At 49.6% G+C, this 22,065-nt stretch overlaps 1 protein-coding gene across 6 annotated transcripts in view; it reads left to right on the top strand.

Annotated features, from left to right (window-relative positions):
• Positions 1-22,065, top strand: part of NOS2 (nitric oxide synthase 2) — a 58,589-nt gene that overhangs the window by 29,472 nt on the left and 7,052 nt on the right. For 5 of the 6 annotated variants that reach the window (XM_077312411.1, XM_077312410.1, XM_077312409.1 and 2 more), the window contains 8 exons: positions 4,770-4,944; positions 5,445-5,577; positions 6,368-6,446; positions 7,545-7,723; positions 9,902-10,065; positions 16,254-16,464; positions 16,865-16,952; positions 21,058-21,179. In XM_077312411.1, the coding sequence (XP_077168526.1) occupies positions 4,770-4,944; positions 5,445-5,577; positions 6,368-6,446; positions 7,545-7,723; positions 9,902-10,065; positions 16,254-16,464; positions 16,865-16,952; positions 21,058-21,179 (1,151 nt within the window). The remainder of the gene's footprint in view (positions 1-4,769; positions 4,945-5,444; positions 5,578-6,367; positions 6,447-7,544; positions 7,724-9,901; positions 10,066-16,253; positions 16,465-16,864; positions 16,953-21,057; positions 21,180-22,065) is intronic. The other variant, XR_013226864.1, reaches the window with a different exon arrangement.

Below are 22,065 nucleotides of genomic sequence, written 5' to 3'. Positions count from 1 at the left end.
CCGGCAAGCTTCTCGCTTTGGGAGGGAAGAGAAGCTTGCCGAGCCGCAAGCTAATCGGCCGCTTTAGCGGCCGATTTGCTCACGGCCCGGAGGGGCTGGGAGGGGAAGCCATGGCCGCCGGCATGGCGGCGGCGCAAACGCGCGTACGCGGACTGCCACCCACGCGCGTTTGCACCCCTGTTGGGTGCAAACGCACGTGTGCGACAGTCCGCGCATGCGTGTTTGCGCTGGGGCTGCCGCGCGTGCGCGGGCCCCCAGGCCGCCCTCTCCCACCACTTCGCCGCAGCAGTCCGCGGCAAGCAGAAGCTTGCGGACCGCTGGTTCAGATGATCTCCCCCTTTAAAATCTGCTCCATTATATTCCCTGTAATTGAGGTCAGACTCACTGGCCTGTAGTTTCCCAGGTCATCTCGCCTCCCTTTTTGAAGACTGGGATAACATTCACTCTCCTCCAGTCTTCTGGCACCTCTCCAATCCTCCAAGAGGTCTTACAGATGATGGACAAGAGTTCTGCAAGTTCTCTAGAAAGTTGTTTGAGCACTCTCAGGTTGAACTCATCCAGTGCAGCCAGGTGCCTCTCGGCAACCACTCTGTCCGTGTCAACCCTGACACTACTTTGCCTATTACCATCCCTAGATGTGCCCATATTCATCTGGGAAAACACAGAGTTTCTGCTTTTTCTCAGTCCCCTGTCAAATCTCTCCATCTTCACTCAACAGCAGGCCTGTTGCTTCATTTACCTTAAGTTTGCTCCTCGTATATCTGAAGAAGCTTTTCTTGTTCAACCGAATTTCCACGATCCAGCAAACCTGTTACTTGGTCAAAAAAGTAAACCAGGTTGGTCTGACAGGACCTGTTGGAGACAAATCCATGCTGACTTCCTTGGATCACCAAATTGTCCTCCAGATGTTTGCAGATTGCTCCCTTTAATATCTGCTCCATTATCTTCCCCACAACAGAGGTCAGACTCACTGGTCTGTAGTTTCCCGGGTCATCCTTCCTCCCTTTTTTGTAGATCGGAATAACATTTGCTCTCTTCCAGTCCTCTGGGACATCTCCAGTCCTTAAAGAGGTTCCGAAGATGATGGACAAGGGCTGTGCAAGTTCTCTGGAAAGTTCTTTGAGTACTCTCGGGTGCATTTCATCCGGACCAGGGGATTTGAACTCATCCAGTGCAGCTAAATGCCTCTCAACAACCTCTCTATCCTTGTTAACCTGCCACCCAGACACTATCCTTTGGCTACGGCCACCTCTTGATGTGCCTAAACACTTTGACCTGTGGGAAAAAACAGATGTAAAATAGGCGCGCCTGAACCTTCTTACCCTTGTTTCCATTTGACCCATCCTTCCCAGTTGGGGCATTGCTCTTTATTCTCCTCCATGAGAAGCCTTGCATTGGATGTCCCCTTCACCTTGTAGCTTCAGTTTCAATCAATCATACTTTATTACAGTCATTGGCCAAATTAAAAATAAACCTTTAAAAACACATTACTTAAAAAACTCAGTGATACAATAAAATCTGATCCACAACATTAAAATTAGTACAAAACGATAATATATTGCCACATGTGTTCCCAAAGCCCTTTTCGGATTCGACAGATCAGCCATACATTCTTGGCAACCTTCCATGTGAGCTTCTGATTTTTATCAGATAACATGATTGACAAAAGAGTCCTACTTTGACCAAGATAAGAAGCAAGGATGGCATTAATAAGAGCTTCTCTGATCGTATGATAGAGCCTACAATCAAAGAAAACAAGCTTTAGGGATTATATTATTTGATTTTTAGCTCACCACTCTTGGCAACGACTGATGATGGGTTACAACAGTGTACATAACCCCCCCCCCAAAAAAAAACCAACAACAACAACATTAAAACTACAAATCCAACAAAAGGAGTGGCAAAATAGCAACCGTCCACTTCGAGGTTCACTGGTGTTCTAGCGCTGCCTGAGAGGGGCCCTCACTCTTCCTGGGTCTGGGCTCAACCCAACACCTGGTAAACGAGCTCTGTTTTACAGACCCCACGGACCTTTGACAGCTCCACCAGGGCCTTTAGCTCTCCCAGGAGCTCATTCCACCAGGTCAGGGCCAGGATCAAAAGGCCTGGTCAAAGCCAGATACGCTTCCCTTGGTTGAGGGATCACCAACAGGTTAGTACCTGCAGAGTGAAGGATCCAGCGGGGGACATAAGAAGACAGGCAGTCCCTCAGATAGCTGTCACTCCACCAGGATCTTCCTGCCATGATTTATCTATAAATGTATTTATTTATATATGTTTAAACCACTCCTGGAACTACCGGCTCGTGGTGGTTTACATGAATCTAAAAACCCATATCACAATAAGATCCTGATAGAGCCCCAAGCTGATGGTAAAAACACAACAATGGGATCACAAATCCCCCAGGGTACAGTTACAGATATATCCCGGGGGCTTTATGGGCTGACACAGGGAGGGAGCAGTTCTTCCTAACCCAGCCTCAACCGAACACATGGTGGAGTCTTGCAGGCCCTGCGGAATTTTGAAAGTTCTGAGAGGGCCCTTAGCATTTCCAGGAGCATTTCCAGGAGCTCATTTCACCAGGTTGGGGCCAAGATCAAAAAGGCCCTAGCCCTGGTCAAGGCCAGGTACACTTCTCTGGGACCAGGGACAACCAGCAAATTCCTACCCACAGAACAAAGAACCTTGAGACAAGCGGTCCCTCGGATAAGTGGGGCCCAGGCCACGGATAGCCCTGAAGTGAAGTACCAAAACCTTGAACCAGATCAAGAAGGTGATTGGCAACCAATGCAGCTGTTTCAGCATAGGCTAGACATGGGCCCTCCAAGATGACTTTGTGAAGAACCTAGCAGCTGCATTTTGCAACAGCTGTAATTTCCAGATCAGAGACAAGGGAAGGCCTACTTAGATTGAGTTACAGGAGTCTAGCCTGGAACTGACCATTGCATGGTTCACCATGGCCAGGTGGTTCGTGGACACCTGGTAGTAGCTGATCTTGGCCTAGGTGGAAAAATGCCACTTGGGCTACCTTCGTGATCTGAGCCTCCATAGGTAGGGAGGCATCAAAGATCTCACACACACACACACCAGTTCCTGGCCGCAGGTACAGCCACAGGCAGGGGAGAGGAGGGAGGCAGGGCAGGGGAGATGTGCTTCCTGGTCCTGATTTATACAGAAAGGGAACTGGAGACCCCCTGGCCAGATTACATTTGATGGCTTCAGGCAGCTCTCAGAGACAGAAGTGGACAAGTTGCTGGGATCAGTGTGGGTGACCACTTGCCCCCTTGATCCCTGCCCATCTTGGCTGCTCCAGACGGGTGACCAGAGGATAAGAGGCCCTCTGGAAGAGATTGTCAACCTTTCCCTGACTACTGGGGAGCTCCCAGAGGTGCTGAAGGGGGCAGTGGTTCACCCTTTAATGAAGAAACCATTGCTGGGTTTGCAACAATCATCTCCAGACTAGACGTCTTTAACTCAGTCTATGTAGGCCTACACTTGTCCCTGGCCCAGAAACTGCAGCTGCTGCAAAATGCAGCTACAAGGGTCCTCACGGAAATATCATGGAGGACCCATATCCAGCCTCTGCTGAGGCCTTTGTTGCCAGTTGTGGCCCAGATCACTTTCAAGGTTCTGATGTTAACCTTTAAGGCCATTGGTGGTCTGGGCCCCTCATACAGTCAGTCCTTGAGCAGCTGGAACAGGGAGCTGAGATTTCAGCATGCGTTTGACAAGAACAATTCATGTCAGACCAACCTTACCTCTTTTTTCGATAAAATGACTACCTTGCTGGATCAGGAGAATGCTGTGGACATAGTTTTTCTGGATTTCAGTAAAGCTTTTGATAAGGTTCCACGTGATATTCTTCTTGACAAATTGGTAAAATGCGGTATAGATTCTAATTCGGTCAGGTGGATCGATAACTGGTTGACAGATCATACCCAAAGGGTACTTGTTAATAGTTTAGCGTCCTCTTGGAGAAGAATTACAAGTGGCATACCCCAAGGATCTCTCCTGGGGCCTGTGTTGTTCAACATATTTATAAATGATTTGAATGAGGGATTACAGTGAGTACTTATTAAATTTGCAGGCGATACTAAACACAACAGAAGACAGAATCAGAATACAGGATGATCTTGATAGGCTTGAGAAGTGGGCTAAACTAAATAAAATTAAATTCAATAGGGACAAATGTAAAGTTCTGCATTTAGGTAGGAAAAACCAGATAGGGCCAAAAGAGACAAACACTGGCACATGACTTGAGAAAGCAATGTTGATTCTTAGTAATTATAGCCATCTGCTCTAGCTGCTCAAGTACCAAATGTATGATGATTTGTTCTAGAATTTTGCCAGCTATAGACCTCAAGATAATGGATTAGTAGTTACCCGGATCCTCCTTTCCCCCCTTTTTGAAGATGGGGACAACATTTGTCCACCTCCAATCTTCTGGTACTTTCCCTGTTCTCCAAGAATTGCCAAAAATTCTGAAGGCTGTGAAATTACATCTGCAATTACATCCTCATTTTTGTCCTCTGTATCCTCTTAATTTTGTCCCCATCCTTTTTGAACTGAGGTTTCCAGAACAACTATCTATGGTTTGTCTTAAGTGTCTCCCATTGTGACCCTACTTAGAGTATAAGCTAGTTTTTAGCTGTATAGTACTTTAAATGTTATGGCTCCTGACCAAGGAATTTTGGGAATGATTGTGCTCTTGTTGTATCATCACCTTCTTTTGATTCCTCCTGTCAATGCCTTTTTTTCTTTTGGAACAGATATGCTGTATTTGGCTTGGGGTCAAGCATGTATCCAGAGTTTTGTGCCTTTGCCCATGCTGTTGACCGAAAGCTTGCACAGCTGGGGGCCTCTCCAGTCACCCTGATAGGAGAAGGAGATGAACTTAATGGACAGGAGGAAGCATTTCGTACCTGGGCAGTTAATACATTCCAGGTAACTACAATAACCATGACGCAGTGCCCATTGCCAGTTCATGCAGACATAGGACTGGAAGAAACCAGCAAGTCATGAGGTCTAGTGATTTTAGGGGTGAAGTCCTGGGACATTGTTTGTGCTCCAGAAAGGATTTGTGTAGCATTGACCCCCACTGAGTGAAAGTGAAGCACTTGTCAAAAATTTTAAAACCTGCCTTTTTGTTCTTATGGCATTAAAAATGGTGTTAAAATGTTGTAAAACAAACAAATAAACAGTTAACTACATTAATGAAAATGGCAGAAACAACATGTGAAAAAAGAAGCTAAAAGGTACATATTTGCATGTCGCTGCTTGTGCCCAGCTTCCCCTGGGTTAGGCCTGAAAGGGATGAATTGGGACATCACCTGCCCCAGCAACAATATGGGGTTGTTAGTAGATGGTAGAGAACACTATTAGTAAAAACAGCAGCTTATTAATATGCATTTTGACTCCCATCATCTCCTCTGGTGTCTTAAAAGAATGCCTGTGAAATTTTCAACATCCGTGGAAGACTCAGCATCCAGATACCCAGAGGGTTTACTTGCAATGAAACCTGGGATCCCAGAGATTTTAGGACTGTGCATGACTCTCAGCCACTGGATTTGGGGAAAGGTATGTTCTCCTTCACACATATACAAACACTCCTTTTTCCCAGGGTTCGTTTTTTGGTTTCAACCAATGTGAGGAGCACAAAGGGGAGACTTTTATTCAGGCTGTACCCTGGCTTTAGAACAGCCAGCCATTGGGCCCCACTCCTGCAAAGACTGCAGCGCCTGCTCACACTCGTATATTGTTCAAGATTTCTATAAAAACAGCATCCCTTTAGGACCTTCTTTTCCCTAAAAGAAGTTGTTTTTTATACACTGCTTTTCTCTACCTGAAGGAGTCTCAAAGCAGCCTCCCCTTTCCTCTCCCCACAACAGACCCCCCGTGAGGGAGGGGAGGCCGAGAGAGCCCGGAGATTCCTGCCCGGTCAGAACAGTTTTATCAGTGCCGTGGGGAGCCCAAAGTCACCCAGCCCAAGGTCACCCAGCTGGCTGCATGTGGGGGAGGAGTGGGGAATCAAACCCAGCTTGCCGGATTAGAAGTCCACCCTCCTAACCACGACACCGAGCTGGTCCCTGAAAAGCTGTCCTGAACATGACTACAGGAAAGGGGAAAGGATCTGATTAACTGACCCCCATCTGATGGATGCACGGGGTTGTGAGCATGATAAACTCAGTCCCAGATTCACATTTCCACCACTAATCAGGGAGACCTAATTTGGGCCTGCATTTCTTGGGCCCCACCCATGCGATTGCAACCAACGGGGAACACACTTGTGCCTATGAACTCGCAACTGCAGGAGGTCATTTCGGTGATCATTTAAGGTTCAAATAATGTGTTGTGTTTTTCTTCCTAGCACTTGGTGACATACATGGGAAAAATATTATTCTCACAAAACTCAAATTTCGGCACAATCTACATAGTTTACAGTCCAGGTATGCCACCTTTTAGGATCTTTACCTACGGGTCATCTTGGGGGACATACTGGATGTTTTGCACAGGCCAGCTTGACTTACAAGCTCCTGTTTCTTACATGTCTCCTCCCTTCTTGGGACGGAACTGTGATGATGCCTTTCCCTGACTCAGCTGGCAAAATATAATGGAAATATTACCTGAAGTGGTGGTGCCTGGTATAAATAGCCACAAAAGAAATAAACCCTCAGTGAAAAGGCTCCTTCCCAAGGGCTCAGAATGACCTGAAAGGGGAACCCAAAAGGGCCTCTGAGAGCATGCCCAGAGGGAGGCTGAGCAGCCCTGCCCTAGGACTCCCAGGCGCGAGGAAAGCACTGGAGGGTTTAAAAACAACAGAGGCATTTAGCAGTGGCTCCAGTTGACTGTAATCAATATGATGTATTTTGGATTGCCGTTAAATGTGTAGGGCTGGATCCACATGTGCACACAGAGGTTTTCAACTCTGGCAGCTCAGAGGGCATTTTGCGCTGCTGCAGGAGTGAGGAAGTAGGGGGTGGTTTATGTGGAGTTTAGATATGAGGAAACCCACACAAATAATCTATGGGGTCTGTAGTAGCCGGTGCTTCCTGTCAGTTGCTCCCTGGCTGAAGAGGCCCCTGTCTCCTGCCCCTGCACTGTGTCTTCCAGCTCTTTTGCATCCCCATTCAGCCACCTCTGTTTGCACTTTCAAGAAAATGCTCATTTTTAAAGGGGAGGGAAATTTGAGTACAGAAATAACTGAGTCCACTTACAGTCAAAGACTGTGTAAAATGAAGCAAAATTGTATACAACTTTGAAACTTTTGAGGGCGAGTTATGATATTCCCAAGGACTCCATTGGTCTCCATTTAAGGTTCTGCATGTTCAATGGTCTCCTTCATTCCAATGAAAGATCTAGTTAAAATGGAGATATAGCTGGCCACATTTTCCATAAATGGTCCAGAAGCCTTCAGAAAAGCTGAGTCTCTGATTCTCTCCTCCAGTCCTAATTCTTGAAAAAATGCATCCTGGCCCTTGGTCTCCAAAGGATATCTGGAAGCAGTTCAGGACTGGGTGTGTCAGGTTTTCTCCTTGTCTTTTCAGCCGGGCAACCCTCTTAGTTGAGCTTTCCTGCAAGACTAATCAGGAAATCCACTATCACCCTGGAGACCATCTTGGGATCTTCCCTAGCAACCAAAAGGCCCTTGTTGATGGGATCTTGGCCTGTGTTACAGATGCCCCTCCACCTGACCAGATCATCAGACTGGAAACACGCTGTGATGGTACGTTGGGGCAAGACTCTAGGGAGGGAGGGGTTCGTGGCCAGTGTCCCTTTGTGTCCCTTGGGAGATTCAATACTGGCTTGCCGAGCAGGAGGGGGAGGTACGGTTCAGGGTGATTGGCACAACTGGCGACGAGACACTGCGGACAGGATGGACCCAGCATGTTTGTTTATTAAAACGTTTATTCCTCGCCATCCCTCGAGGTGCATGGCTGTTGAAATGATGGAGCATCTGAGCCCCATTTCATTTGCTGGGGAGACTGAAAAGGGGACAGAGGTCTGTGCAGTGGGCAAAGTGAAAGAGTGTCACTCCCTTTGGGAAGCCAGAGCTGCCAGCAGTGCTCTGTGCCTCTCAAACACCCATTCCCAGTGAAGGCCGCATTTTAGCATTGCTCTCGCTCTGAAGGGGCTTTGTGTTCCACCCTGACTTCGTCTGGGAGCCAGAGCTGCAAGGCTAAGGGTGTGTTATCATTATACTGGTGTGTGTGTGTTGCTGGGACAGCAATGGCAAACAAGTCCTGCAGCTTATTAAGGTCAATGTGAACAACAAGGAAAAGCCCCCGTCAGTTCCCCCCAAAGCACCCTTTCACCTTGGAAATATTTGCAGGGGAATGTTCCGTATGGCCCTAACAGCTTCTGAGAAGACAGGCTGTGCTCCACTCAGCCCGCCCACCCTCTCTGGGGTGGTTTTGGACCTGTGGAGAACAGTGGAGAAAATACCCCAGCCCAGATCTCTGCCAGGGAAGCTTGCTGGGTGACCCATCCGTCCCACAGGGGTCTTGTGCAAGTTATATTGGGTCAAGGAGGGATGCCATAAGCAGCTCTGGGAGGTATAAATCAAATAAATAAATGCCAGAGAATGTTTTATTGGGCAATTTTTTATTATACTCAAAAAAGAAAAAGAAAAACTACAAAAGCACCTCTCCTGTTCAGCCAGGTCTGGGGCTGAAGTTGACTGGAATTAGCAGTTGGGATCAGTGCAATAGGGGAACCGGAAAGTCCCAAGAAAAGCACCTGGCTTGTTAACAATTTGGCTTTGCTCAGTGCAAAATCTCTCTCTTGTGAGGTTCTGTCAATTACTACCTAGAAGCAGGCTTCATTGAATAAAAATATAGTCAATATATTTATTATCTGCCATCTTGATATTGTGTTTTAACTATGTTTTTAATGGGTTTTTAGGGGATTTTACTGTTTCCATGGATTTTTGTAAACCGCTGCAAAACATTCGAGAACGGTGGTATATAAATGTTCAGCCTGGAATGTTCAGCCTGGAGAAAAGGAGGTTGAGAGGGGACATGATAGCCCTCTTTAAGTATTTGAAAGGTTGTCACTTGGAGGAGGGCAGGATGCTGTTCCCATTGGCTGCAGAGGAGAGGACACGCAGTAATGGGTTTAAACTACAAGTACAACGATATAGGCTAGATATCAGGAAAACGTTTTTCACAGTCAGAGTAGTTCAGCAGTGGAATAGGCTGCCTAAGGAGGTGGTGAGCTCCCCCTCACTGGCAGTCTTCAAGCAAAGGCTGGATACACACTTTTCTTGGATGCTTTAGGATGCTTAGGGCTGATCCTGCGTTGAACAGGGGGTTGGACTAGATGGCCTGTATGGCCCCTTCCAACTCTATGATTCAATGATTCAATGATTCAATGATTCAATGATTCAATTATTCAATTCTATTAAATATGAATATGAATATGAATATATAACCTCTTTATTGAAAGAATAGTGAATTGGTCATCAGGAGGCTCTTTCTAAGACTAAAGATAATATCTCTACAGCCCCCTTTATCTACCCTCCACCCCACGGTTTTGGCTTGAAGGCATTTTCCTGACCAAATGGCTGGGACAGATGCAGGTGCCAGAAAAGTACCAAAGATGGTGGGAAAGATGGTTGTTTCCACATTATCAAGCATGAGACCCCCATAAAACTCTAGGCTGGCTACCTACATTCACACCTATGCTAATCAATCAGCAATGGATCAAATGCTTATACAAGATTAAAAGCCACAGAGATATTCAGATAGGACAGGAAACAACCTACAGCAAGGCAGGTCAAGCAATACAGGCAATACATGGTAAAAGCATGTAGAAGCATACGGTTTGACATCCCCAACTGTCTTCCTGTTTGGGAAACCCTTCCTTTTTTTAAAGTCCATCTCTGGTCCCCCTTCACTTCCAGGTGGCTACTGGACTGCTGACAAGAGGTTTCCAGCCTGCACCTTCTCTCAGGCCTTGACGTTCTTCCTGGATGTCACGACTCCTCCATCGCAGCAGATGCTCAGAAGGTTTTCCCAGGTGGCAGGAGAAGAAGGGGACAAGGCCAGGCTGGGCATCCTCTGCCAGGTGAATTGGGATAGAGCAGACAGGGCCCCAGACCTTTGGCTGTTTTCAGTGACTAATGGAGAAACTAGAGTTTGGTGCTTAATTAGAAGACTTTGCTTTCAAAGCACTTCTTGTGGCTGATTCTTCAGTCCATACAACAAACCTGGTCAGTAGGCCAGTGCTGTTCTCTCTGTACTGCTGGTGTGGTGGTGGCTGAGGCTGATGGGAAAAGAAGGCGGCTTGCCATCTGCCCAAGGCCTGGCAGGGACGAGATGTGTGATGCAGCGGTAAAAAAGGTGAATGCCATTTTGGGCTGTATCAACAGGAGCATCACATCAAAATCACAAGATGTCATAGTCCCATTGTATACGGCACTGGTCAGACCACACCTGGAGTACTGTGTGCAGTTCTGGAGGCCTCATTTCAAGAAGGATGTAGATAAAATTGAAAGGTTACAGAGGAGAGCGACGAAGATGATCTGGGGCCAAGGGACCAAGCCCTATGAAGATAGGTTGAGGGACTTGGGAATGTTCAGCCTGGAGAAAAGGAGGTTGAGAGGGGACATGATAGCCCTCTTTAAGTATTTGAGAGGTTGTCACGTGGAGGAGGGCAGGATGCTGTTTCCGTTGGCTGCAGAGGGGAGGACACGCAGTAATGGGTTTAAACTTCAAGTACAATGATATAGGCTAGATATCAGGGGGGGAAATTTCACAGTCAGGGTAGTTCAACAGTGGAATAGGCTGCCTAAGGAGGTGGTGAGCTCCCCCTCCCTGGCAGTCTTCAAGCCAAGGCTGGATACATACTTTTCTTGGATGCTTTAGGATGCTTTGGGCTGATCCTGCGTTGAGCAGGGGGTTGGACTAGATGGCCTGTATGGCCCCTTCCAACTCTAGGATTCTAGGATTCCATGAGATCTGAACCAGAGACCAGGTAGGTCACAGCTCACCCTGTGAACTGGAACACTACATGATCTTGCAGTTAAACCCGTTTAGTGTCAGTCACATTCCTTTGTCTATTAAAAACTCAAAAGAAAAGGTGTCCCTCAGTTGGGCCACATATTTTTTCCAAGCTCATCACTTAAATATTTTCAAATGAGTAGTCGTGTTGGTTTGAAGTAGCACAATAAAATCAGAGTCCAGGAGCACCTTTACGACCAACAAAGCACCTGTGTGACGAAGAGTGCTTGCACTCGAAAGCTCACGCCTTGATTAAATCTTTGTTGGTCTTAAAGGTGGTACTTAAATATTTGTGTGTTTTCTTAGGGCCCCCCCAGGTCCCAAGGACGGCAATAAGAACAGAACAAATCAAGCCACGCATTGCTCAGGAATAACAACACTAAAACAAGAACAAAGTAACAGTTTAAAAACCATTTTTCAGGAAACTACAGAGTCAATGAAGCAATACTAAAAACAGAAGCCTGTCAATAAGTCTAAATACATATAATATAGATAATCATATCATAAACCCTGCCAGAGTAATCATTAAATGTATTTATAAATATAATTCACTTCAGTAATTGTAACTGTATCTTAGTAACTAAGAGCCTCTTGTGGCGCAGAGTGGGAGGCAGACGACATGCTGTCTGAAGCTCTGACCATGAGGCTGGGAGTTCAATCAGCCTGCCTGACCATGAGGCTGGGAGTTCAAGCCGGCTCAAGGTCGACTCAGCCTTCCATCCTTCTGAGGTCGGTAAAATGAGTACCCAACTTGCTGGGGGGTAAACGGTAATGACTGGGGAAGGCACTGGCAAACCACCCCGTATTGAGTCTGCCATGAAAACGCTGGAGGGCATCACCCCAAGGGTCAGACATGGCTCGGTGCTTGCACAGGGGATACCTTTACCTTTATCTTGGTAACTGATGCTGCATACTTTCCCCTTTGTATTGTGATCAGTATTTGTCAGGAAGACAAGTAATTTGTTTTGCCTTGATCCATGCAGTATGGATCTTAATTCTGTCAGGTGGATCGATAACTGGTTGACAAATCGTATCCAGAGGGTCCTTGTTAATGGTTCAGCATCCTCTTGGAGAAGAGTGACAAATGGAGTACCCCAGGGGTCTGTCCTGGGGCCTGTGTTGTTCAACATATTTATAAATGATTTAGATGAGGGATTAGAGGAGATACTTATTAAATTTGCAGATGATACTAAACTGGGAGGGGAGCAAACACAACTGAAGACAGCAACAGAATACAGGATGATCTTGATAGGCTCGAGAAGTGGGCTAAACTGAGGGGCTTTTCGCACGCCTTCAAAATCGCACAATGGTTGCCAATTGAAAACGCTATTGATTTGCCGTTATGCACAACGTCGTTGACAATCTGCCACACACCTGAAACCGATCCGCAAAAAGCGCTTCGTTGTAGCGCCTTCAGGGAAATCCCCAAAAGTGGATTCACCCTCCGGAAAGCGATACACTCCTGCAACCAATCTGCAACACTAGCGAAAAAGACCTGTGCGTTAACATTGTTGTGGTTTCTACAAAGTCCCTCCCCCTGGCTCTCTCCTCTGATCTTCCGGCGAAGCGATCGCCATTTTTTTTTTCTCCGAGCGAGCGGGGATAAACGCACCAGCGAGCCTCTTTCTGTTTAGAGGCTTCCCCGGCTTCAGTCCCTCCCCAGAGTCACTAAGCACAAACACAGAGAAGCCCGTTTGCTGATGTATTTTCCCTTTATTTTTTACACTTTTTTCGGCCAAAAATCGGGCCCATGAGGGGGGGGGGAATTTTTTTTTCACTCGGAGGGAGTGTGGCAACGATGAAATGACAGCTCAAACACACCAGGCAGCTGGATGGGTCTCTCCGTTGCAACGAATCAACACAGATTCGTTGCAATGGGTGTTTTTTTTTTAAACTTTCTTAAAGGGAAAGGGGCTGTTTGGGAGCATGCTAACGGCCACCCATTGGCTGCGTCTCCCCCCCCCCCACTCAGGTGTATCCACCCCTTCTGGATCGCGCTCCGATTTTTCCCTGCCGCCCTCCTTCCCCGTGAATGGAAGCGGCTGGCTTGTGGCTACTGCTGCCTCCCGGACGGTCCCTGCCAGTGTGCAAAGAGCGAGCTTCCCTCCGAGCATCGTTGCTGGAGGTTCCTGGCTGTGTGGCCGCGGAGGCAGCGGCGGAGGGCTCCGGGAGGAACGAGGCGGCGAGCTTCTGGCCCGCTTCCCACCTCCTCGAGTCGCCTAACCTTTTGCATCCGCCACGCCTGGGCGAGACTGCCGGCCGAGGTGCCCCCGGCAAGAGGACCGTACGAGCCGGTGCTTTGGCGCGGGGGAGCCGGAGCCCTGCCGCCCTGGGCCCGACGCTCGGACGCTAAGGAGTCTGCAGAACGCCGCGAGGTGGCGGCCCGGCCTGGAGGGGGGGCGGAGAAGCGGAGGAAAGGAGAGGCGAGCAGGCAGACGGAGCCCCCACCCCGCCGCCGCCGCCAGCGCGCGCACGCGTGGGTGTGGGTGTGTGCGCGCGCGATTGGGGGGTGGATCTTGAGTTGCTCGCATCCACCATCTCCAAAATGCCCGGACTGCCTTCCACAGATGGATATATTTTGAGACTTCCTTTCGCAGCGCAAGGCAAGGCGGTTCGCCTGCTGGAGGCGGCCGCCAGTGACATCTCCTCGGGGGAAGGAGGGCTCTGAGTGGAGGGCTCTGCTTGACGGCCAGGGGCGGGACGAGCTTGGCAATAGCGCTTCCTGGCTAGCGATTTTTGCCGAGACCGGAAGCCTGTGGGAAACGCTACAAAACGCAACTGGATTCCACTACAAAGGCAGGTATGCATAACGACGAATTCCACTATTTTAAATGGCGATTTTTCATTCAGCAACCGATTTGCTACAAAGATCCCGGTGCGGAAAGCCCCTGAATAAAATGAAGTTCAATTGGGACAAATGTAAAGTTCTGCATTTAGGCAGGAAAAACCAAAAACAGCAATATAAGATGGGGGAGGCTTGTCTTGGCAGTAGCATGTGCGAAAAAGATCTAGGAGTCTTAGCAGACCATACATTGAACATGAGTCAGCAATGTGACTTGGTGGCTAAAAAGGCAAATGGAATTAGGGGTTGTATAAAATGGAGTATCGTGTCCAGAGCACAGGAGGTGATGGTACCGCTTTACTCTGCTCTGGTTCGGCCTCACTTGGAGTCCTGTGTTCAGTTTTGGGCACCGCAGTTGAAGAGTGATATAGACAAACTGGAACATGTCCAGAGGAGAGCAACAAAGATGGTGAGGGGTTTGGAGACCAAGATATATGGGGAAAGGTTGGGGGAGCTTAGTCTGTTTAGCCTGGAGAGGAGACGACTGAGAGGGGATCTGATAACCATCTTCAACTAATTAAAAGGCTGCCATGTAGAGGATGGAGCAGAATTGATCTCTCTTGCCCCAGAACAACAGACCAGAACCAATGGGATGAAATTAATTCAAAAGAAATTCCATGTAAACATCCGGAAGACGTTCCTGACAGTTAGAGCGGTTTCTCAGTGGAACAGGCTTCCTCGGGAGGTGGTGGGTTCTCCATCTTTGGGAATCTTTAGCAGAGGCTGGAGAGACATCTGAGAGGCTGATTCTGTGAAGTCTCAAGGGGGTGGCAGGTGACAGTGGATGAGTGATAGGGCTGTGAGTGTCTTGCATAGTGCAGGGGGCTTAACACTAACATCTATATGTGCCCTAGAGGGTTATGGACTGGGATGTCACCAGTTTACGGATGACACCCAGCTCTACTTCCTAATGGATCCCCCCCCCCCGGATACATTTGCCAGCTGTTTGGAACCAGTGGCTAGATAGCTCAGGGAGGGTCACCTGAAACTCAACCCCTCCAAGATGGAGGTCCTGTGGCTGGGAAGAAGAGAGCAGGATCAGGAAGCGCATCTCCCATGTCTAGACAGGGTGCAATTAATACTTGCACCAGTTGCTAGGAATTTGAGTTTGACATTTGATGCCTCCCTTTCTAAGGAGGCTCAAGTCACTAAAGTAACTCGGACTGCTTTTTTCCATCTTCGCCCTACCAGCGCCCTACCTGTCCTTGGAACACTTCCAGATTAGCCTTCTGTAACTCGCTGCACACGGGCCTGCCTTTGTCTTTAATCTGGAAGTTACAGCTAGTACAAAATGTGGCTGCCAAGGTCCTCACTAGGACAACTTGGAGGGCCCATATTCAGACGGTGCTTTGTCATCTGCACTGGTTACCAATCTGTTTCTGGGTAAAGTTCAAGGTATTGGTATTAACCTTTAAGGCCATACATGGCCTGGGTCCCACCTACCTGCCGGACCTCTTGGTTGCTTATGGCCCCCGCAGGGCCCTTCGCTCTGCAGGTATGAATTTAGTGGTTATCCCGGGCCCCCGGGATGTTCATCTGGCCTCAACCTGGGCCAGAGCCTTTTTGGTCCTGGCCCCAACCTGGTGGAATGAGCTCCCAGAAGAGCTGAGGGCACTGCCCAAGTTGTCAGGGCCTGCAAGACGGAGTTGTTCTGCCAGGCATATGGTTGAGGTCAGGACAGAGTCTCGGTATTCCAACTAAGGATTCCACCCATGGTCTATTAGATCAACTCCCACTCTCACTGGGAAAGAACTCGGCCACTGGTCTGAACAAGGTGGGATAGAGTGGGGCTAAGAGAAGGTGTTCACGTCCGCCTTTCTTGTTGCTTTGTTGTTGTTACATTTGGGAAGCTTTTATTGGGGTTTTATACATTTTAATGTTTTATTATGTAAACTCCTGCGAGATCATTTGGGGAACGGCTGTAAATAAACAAATGAATGAATGAATGAATGAATGAATGAATGAATGAATGAATAGATGACCCAGCTCTTTGATTCAATGATTCTATGATTCCTTGGAAAACATTGTAAAATATTTCTATGGAACTTCTCCAGAACAGTTCCAGATCTTGGGTATGGAAACATAACTTGAGCCAGATCTTCAATGGATTTGTGGACATGGGAGCAGTGCAGTCGGCCAGTGGGTTCTTCACTGCTGCCAGTTGTAAATATCCCTTTGAACCCTACTTAAATGCTTTTCTATGTTCTACGACCATTAAGTCACCAAGATATATCTTAGAAGTTAAAAATAGCAAGATACAAATAATTATTAGAGCTTGATAATTAATAGAGTAATTGAAAAGATCAACTTAATAGCCATTCTCTGTCACACAAGACGGGGATGCCTCTTCTAGGATGGCATCTTCTTTGAAACTGTAGAAGTATTGCCCATGACTACGTTTTGCCCTGCAGAGCTTGGAGGAATATAACAAATGGAAATTTCACAACAGCCCTACCATCTTGGAAGTCCTGGAGGAGTTTCCATCCATTGAGATCTCCACATCTTTCTTGCTGTCTCAGCTGCCTTTGCTAAAACCCAGGTACTACTCAATCAGTTCCTCACCGGACTGGAAACCCAGGGAGGTTCATCTGACGGTTGCTGTGGTCACCTACAGGACCAGAGGTAATTGGCCCTTCTTACAGGGAGGTGCTCCTTCAACAGCTGTGTTTCTTGACCAGGGTTGCCATTCTCCAGGTGCCAATCTCCAGACAACCAAGGTCAGCTTCCCTAGAGAAATGGCTGCTTTGCAGGGGGGACTCTATGGGATTGTGCTCTACTCGGCTTCCCTCCTTCCCCAGACCCCCTCCTTGCCAGCCCTCAAATCCCCAGGAATTTCCCAGATCGGAGCCAGCAAACCTGGGTGTCTCCAGACATGGGTTGGAAGGACACAAGCTCATGTTGGGACGCTGAGAGAATGACAGAAATCACCTGGTCAGTTTTTTGTCCTGATAGGGCCATGGATTTAGGATTTAGCTGATATTTCAGGAAGATGTGAAACTCAGATTCTGTCTTCTCCTCTCAGGCGGGAAGGGTCCTGTGCACCATGGGGTCTGCAGCACCTGGCTGAACACTGCCAACCTGAAGGAAACAGTCCCTTGTTTTGTGCGCAGGTAAGAAACTAGGGAGGAAGTGACCAGAAAACCTATCCAGGCCCCCATAATATAATATCATTTGACTGTGCTCTGCTTTAAATACAGGCCTTTGAATTATTTATTTAGTGGCTTTATAAGGTGCTTCTCCAGGGCCCTGCCCAAGTCAGCATCCAAATAAAACGACATCATGAATTACAAACAAAAGAAGCCAGTGGCTTAAAATAACTACTGAACACCCCCAAAATATCCACAAAATAGACTTTAAGCTAGAAGGAGACCTTAAAACCATAATTCTTATTAGCCTTCCTCCAAGTTCATGTATTTTTATGTTCTATTTAATTGCCTTAAATGTTTTTATATATTTCAGTGCTATTTAATATTTTAGTGTTCACTGTCTTGGGAACCTAAATTGGGTGGAATCACAGCATAGAATGGTTTTAAATAAGTACATACTGTATTTGCCGGCGTATAAGACGACTGGGCGTATAAGACAACCCCCCAACATTTCCACTCAAAATATAGAGTTTGTTACATTACATTACAGAACATGTCATTGTCACCATTGTACGGCCGCAGCACCTCCGCCCCGCCCCTGCATCTCCCTGTGACCAGCACTAGTGCGCAAGTGCGCATGTGCAAGCTCTGCATAGACAAGGGGCGGGCCGGAGCGCCACTGCTTCCCGCCGAGCAGAACCCGGCGTATAGGACGACCCCCCCACTTGGAGGCAAGTTTTTCAGGGGGGGAAAGTAGTCTTATACGCCAGCAAATGCTGTAAATAAAAGCGTAAAAAATCAAGCTGCTTACATAAAAGTCTGAGAAAAATAAATGTTTTGGCCTAAAAATTCATAAGGGAGGTGTCAGGTGAGCTTTGTGACTGTGGCTGGAGGGGGGGTGGGACGTCAATATGAACAGAAGGCCCAAGGGGTCTGCATACAGAGTCCTGGAGCCCCTTCACCTGGCCCATGGGGGTTGTCCCCAATTCCTTACGCTTTTTGCCTGCAGTTGAGCTGTCATCATTGTCAGGAAAAGCGGCTTAGAAGCGCTCAGCTGTGTGGTTTCTGAAGCTTCCTTGGGCCAACGCCTTGCCCTCAGTGGCAAGACTGATGGGGGGGGGGGCATGTTGGTCCAAAGCAGCAGGAGAAATTCAGAGTCCAGGGGCATCTTTAAGACCAACAAAGTTTTATTCAAGGTATGAGCTTTCGTGTGCAGGCACGCTTCCTCCCTCAGATACAGTGTCATGGAATGAAAGTAATCAGTTCAAATTTATAGGTAGAGTGTGAGAGTAAGTTAACATACAGCATAATAAAAATGCTTAGCAGGTTCCAGAGATAAACAGGAAAAAATCAGTTATTTGGATTTAGAATCATAGAATCATAAAGTTGGAAGGGATCTCCAGGGTTTTCTAGTCCAACCCCCTGCTCAGTGCAGGATCCCACAACTGCCTGCCGACCACAGTGACCCCAGTTTCATGCCCCATTGATCCCCAAGTATTTGTATTAACTTGAGATTGGATTGCATGGGCAACATTTGGTCACAATAAAAATGTAAATGTCTACATCCGTTCCACATAATCTACTTCTGGAGCGTGTCCTCCCCCTCCTTGGAGGAGGAGCGTATCTCATGGCTTAAGTGCCACTCAGTGGCAGCTGCCCCGCCCCTGAGTGCCTCCTCCTTCAACCGGCTTGCTTGTCTGTCCAGCAGCCAGCCTTCTGTCCCCCACCCCTGACCACCCCTCCTCCTTCTACTACCCTCTGAGGCCTGGAGGCTGCAGATCCCTGCCATGGGAGAGCTGCCCCTGCCAGTGAGTTCCCTTTCTGGGGGCCTCCAGCTTGCAGCCTTTACAGGCCTTGGGGGGAGGGAGAGGCCATCTGCGAGTTCTTGCACCCCGCCCCCCCCCCTCAATTTGGCGCCTGTTGTATTCCTGAATGCAACGGCCTTGGCCCCTAGTCTGTAACCGCTCCTACGGAACCCTAATGGCTAAGAGGGAGGAGAAAGGGGCGGGTCCTGTCGGTGATAAAAACTCGGAGGGGCCAATTAGGAGCCGCAAAGCTCGCAGTGCGCCTCCCCATTAGCCACTTCGCCCGTCCTGGACTGGCTGCGCATATGGTTCGCCACTGGGAAAGGAGCAGGGTCTGTGACGCGGCGACCCTGCTCCTTTCCAGGCGGCAAACCAGGGACCTTGCCTGGGGAGGGGGATGTCAGGAAAGGAGCAGGGCTGCTCCTTTCTGGCCGCTGGGGCAGGAGCCTTGCCGGGGGGGGGCTTTCCGAGCCTCCCCACCAGCCTTCCCCCCAGGCCGCGATTGCGGCCCTCGCCGCCACTACCGCTACCAGCTGCCCACCATCGCCGGCCTCCTTGCGCCCCTGCCCAGACAGCCAGGACAAGGTAAGCCCCCCCGCGGCACTCCCCCCACACCCACACACCCACCCTTCCTGCTCTTTGACCTCCCCACTGGCCCTCCCGAACCATCGCTGCTCCGCACCAGTTTCCCCCCTCCCAACAACCTGGCCACCCACAGAACTCGCTGCCACGCTCCCCCCCACAGCTGCCGACCCACCCGTCACTGTCTTCCCCCCCCACCGCTCAAAACCTGCCACCCCCATGGATCCACCCACCCATCGCCGTCTTCTCCCGACCCCCCCCCACAGGTGCCCCGCCCTCCACCCACTCTCCGCCATGCACTCCTCATGCTCCCCCCACTCCATCGCAGAACCCTTGCCCCACTCACTCATTTCCGGAGGCTTCGGCAGACCGCTGGGACAGCCTCAGCCCGTCATTGCTGCGGCCAGGCTGCGCCTAGGGCCGCCAGGACGTCCCTGCGACATCCGCGGCATCTGGAGCCTTCTGGCGGGCCCTGGCACAGCCCTGTCCTACACGTGGTGGGGCTGTCCCTGGCCATGCCAGAAGGTCAGGGCAGCCTCGAGAGCCAGCCACTGCAGCATACTGCCGGGCCCACGGACAGCCTCACCACATCCAGGACACGCCGACGCTGCCTCTAGGCCTGCCAGAGCGCCGCAGGGACCTGTGCTGCCAGCCGCAGCACAGGGGACTGTCCCTGGGCCTGCCAGAACCCACAACGTGATTGAGCGCCCGGCTGCAAGCTTCTGGCAGACCCAGAGGCAGCCCCGACGCGTCCTCGCCGCACCAGGGTGGTCCCTGGCCCCCGCAGAAGCCCACAGGAGCCTGCACAGCTGCCCAAAGGCCCAGCCTTCTACCTGGCACAGGGACAGGCTTGCTGCGTCATAGATGCCCCGGCCGAAGTCCCCCGGACGCTGTGAAGATGGCCGGCCTTAAGGGGAAAGTGCATTGTCTTGGGCTGGGCAAGTGCCACAGGCATTTCCCCCTGGCCGTGGCCACCTCAGCACAGCTCAGAGCCAAACCAGCCCTCCCTGCCCCGTATGGTCGCCAACTCTAGGTTAGGTAGTCCCTGGAGACCTGGGGGAAGACCAGGGAAGGGAGGGAGCTCTGTTGGGGGCTTAATAGACTAATATAGCCCTTCTGCTCCTAATTTATACTGATTTCCCTGCCGTTGCTCACAGGCCAGGTTCTGGCCCCCTGGGCCATACGTTTTGTCATGTCCGGGCTAGAGGTTTGTGGGTTTTTTCATAATGAGGCTGGGAATTCATATCCTATGCTGAACAGGGTTGTTGCTATGGTCTGTTATCATCACCCAAAGACAAAAGGGCAGCAGCAGAGGGGATGGTCTGGCAAGGAGGACCCTAGAAAAGTGGGCAGGGGGCGGGGCAAGACAAAGCAGACTGGCAGAAATGTTATGCACAAGGGAAAAGGTGGCGCCAGGCAGGCTTCCAGAGAACAGGTGGGGGTAAAAGTGGTCTCGAAAGAACTGGGGGGGGGGTGAGGGGGGGGATGCAACAGAACAAAAATTGTATGCAGAAATCAGGGGACAATATGGGGCCTTTTCCTTACAGGAAAAACCCATGCAGGAAAAGCCCCTCTGGCAGCCCTGCTCCCCCAGGGCACATGTGGCTCCCAGACCCCAGGGCATCCATGCGGTGAACCTGTGAGTGTGTCTCGTGCAGTGCGGCCCAGCTTAAGCCCTCCCTCATTCCCACGCCCTGAGCAGCTCACGGGTTCTCCGCTTTCTCTGGTTTTCATATTGGCAGTGCAAATGGATTCCGGCTTCCAGAAGATCCAGACCAACCCTGCCTCCTGATAGGCCCCGGCACAGGGATCGCTCCCTTCCGAAGCTTCTGGCAGCAACGTCTCTACGACCTGGAACAGAAGGGTAAGGGGCACCTCTTGTTGGGCTTGATGGTGGCCCAGTGAAGCCCAGGTTTGTCAGTAGGGGCCAGCGCACCTGGGACTGGGGCTGAAATAAATCAGTATTTAAACCAGTAAACTCTGACTTAGAACCCCATTGAGGTCCCTGTCTTCTCAAAGCTCTGGCCCCCAGTTTACCAACCTGGGACTGGCAACTCCACCCCCACCCCACCGTGGGCGAGGAGGGATCTGGCAACCCTGTTTAGAACTCATTTCTTAGCACAATCCAGACTGGGACTGGCCTACCAAGGGTGGGCTGGTTTTGCTACTCATAGCAGTTGGGACCAGGAAAATGGCCTCCCTTCCCCTCCACACCCTCCATCCTGATCTGAGCCGGGGTACCCTGAGCCTGGTAATGAAGTTGGAAACGTTGTGGTGAACCTGTAACTCTGGTGCCCGTCCCTTCCACCTCTGAGTCCGAACACCGGCCTGTTCAGTTTGCTACTCCAGCTGGCTGAAAATCCCCGGCTCACAGGCTCAAGAGGGGTCCTCTTGGCCACTCAGATCCTCTAACCAGCCATGCCAGGGAGTGTGAGGCAGGCCCACTGACCCTCATCCCTTCCAAGTGGGGTCAGCTGGATGTATTTAAAGGGCCAGGGTATTTTCTGCTGCACACTCCGGAAGGTCTTCATTTAATGCCCCACTCTGCCAGCCTCCTCGTTTGGAGATGACTGGGGTGCTGGGCCTTTTCTGTTGTGACTTTGGGACACCCTTCCTTTCTAGATGTTCACCTTGCACTGGTTGACATTCTAGACACTGCGTGAAAACCTATTTATTTTCCTCAAGTTGTGGGTTTTGTTTTCCCACTCTCTGATCCTGAATAAAATTATTTTATCTGTTGTTGCTTGGTT

This window comes from Paroedura picta, chromosome 15 (genome assembly GCF_049243985.1).
Source record: "Paroedura picta isolate Pp20150507F chromosome 15, Ppicta_v3.0, whole genome shotgun sequence".
NCBI lineage: Eukaryota > Metazoa > Chordata > Lepidosauria > Squamata > Gekkonidae > Paroedura > Paroedura picta.
This window is presented reverse-complemented; position numbering and strand designations above follow the sequence as displayed.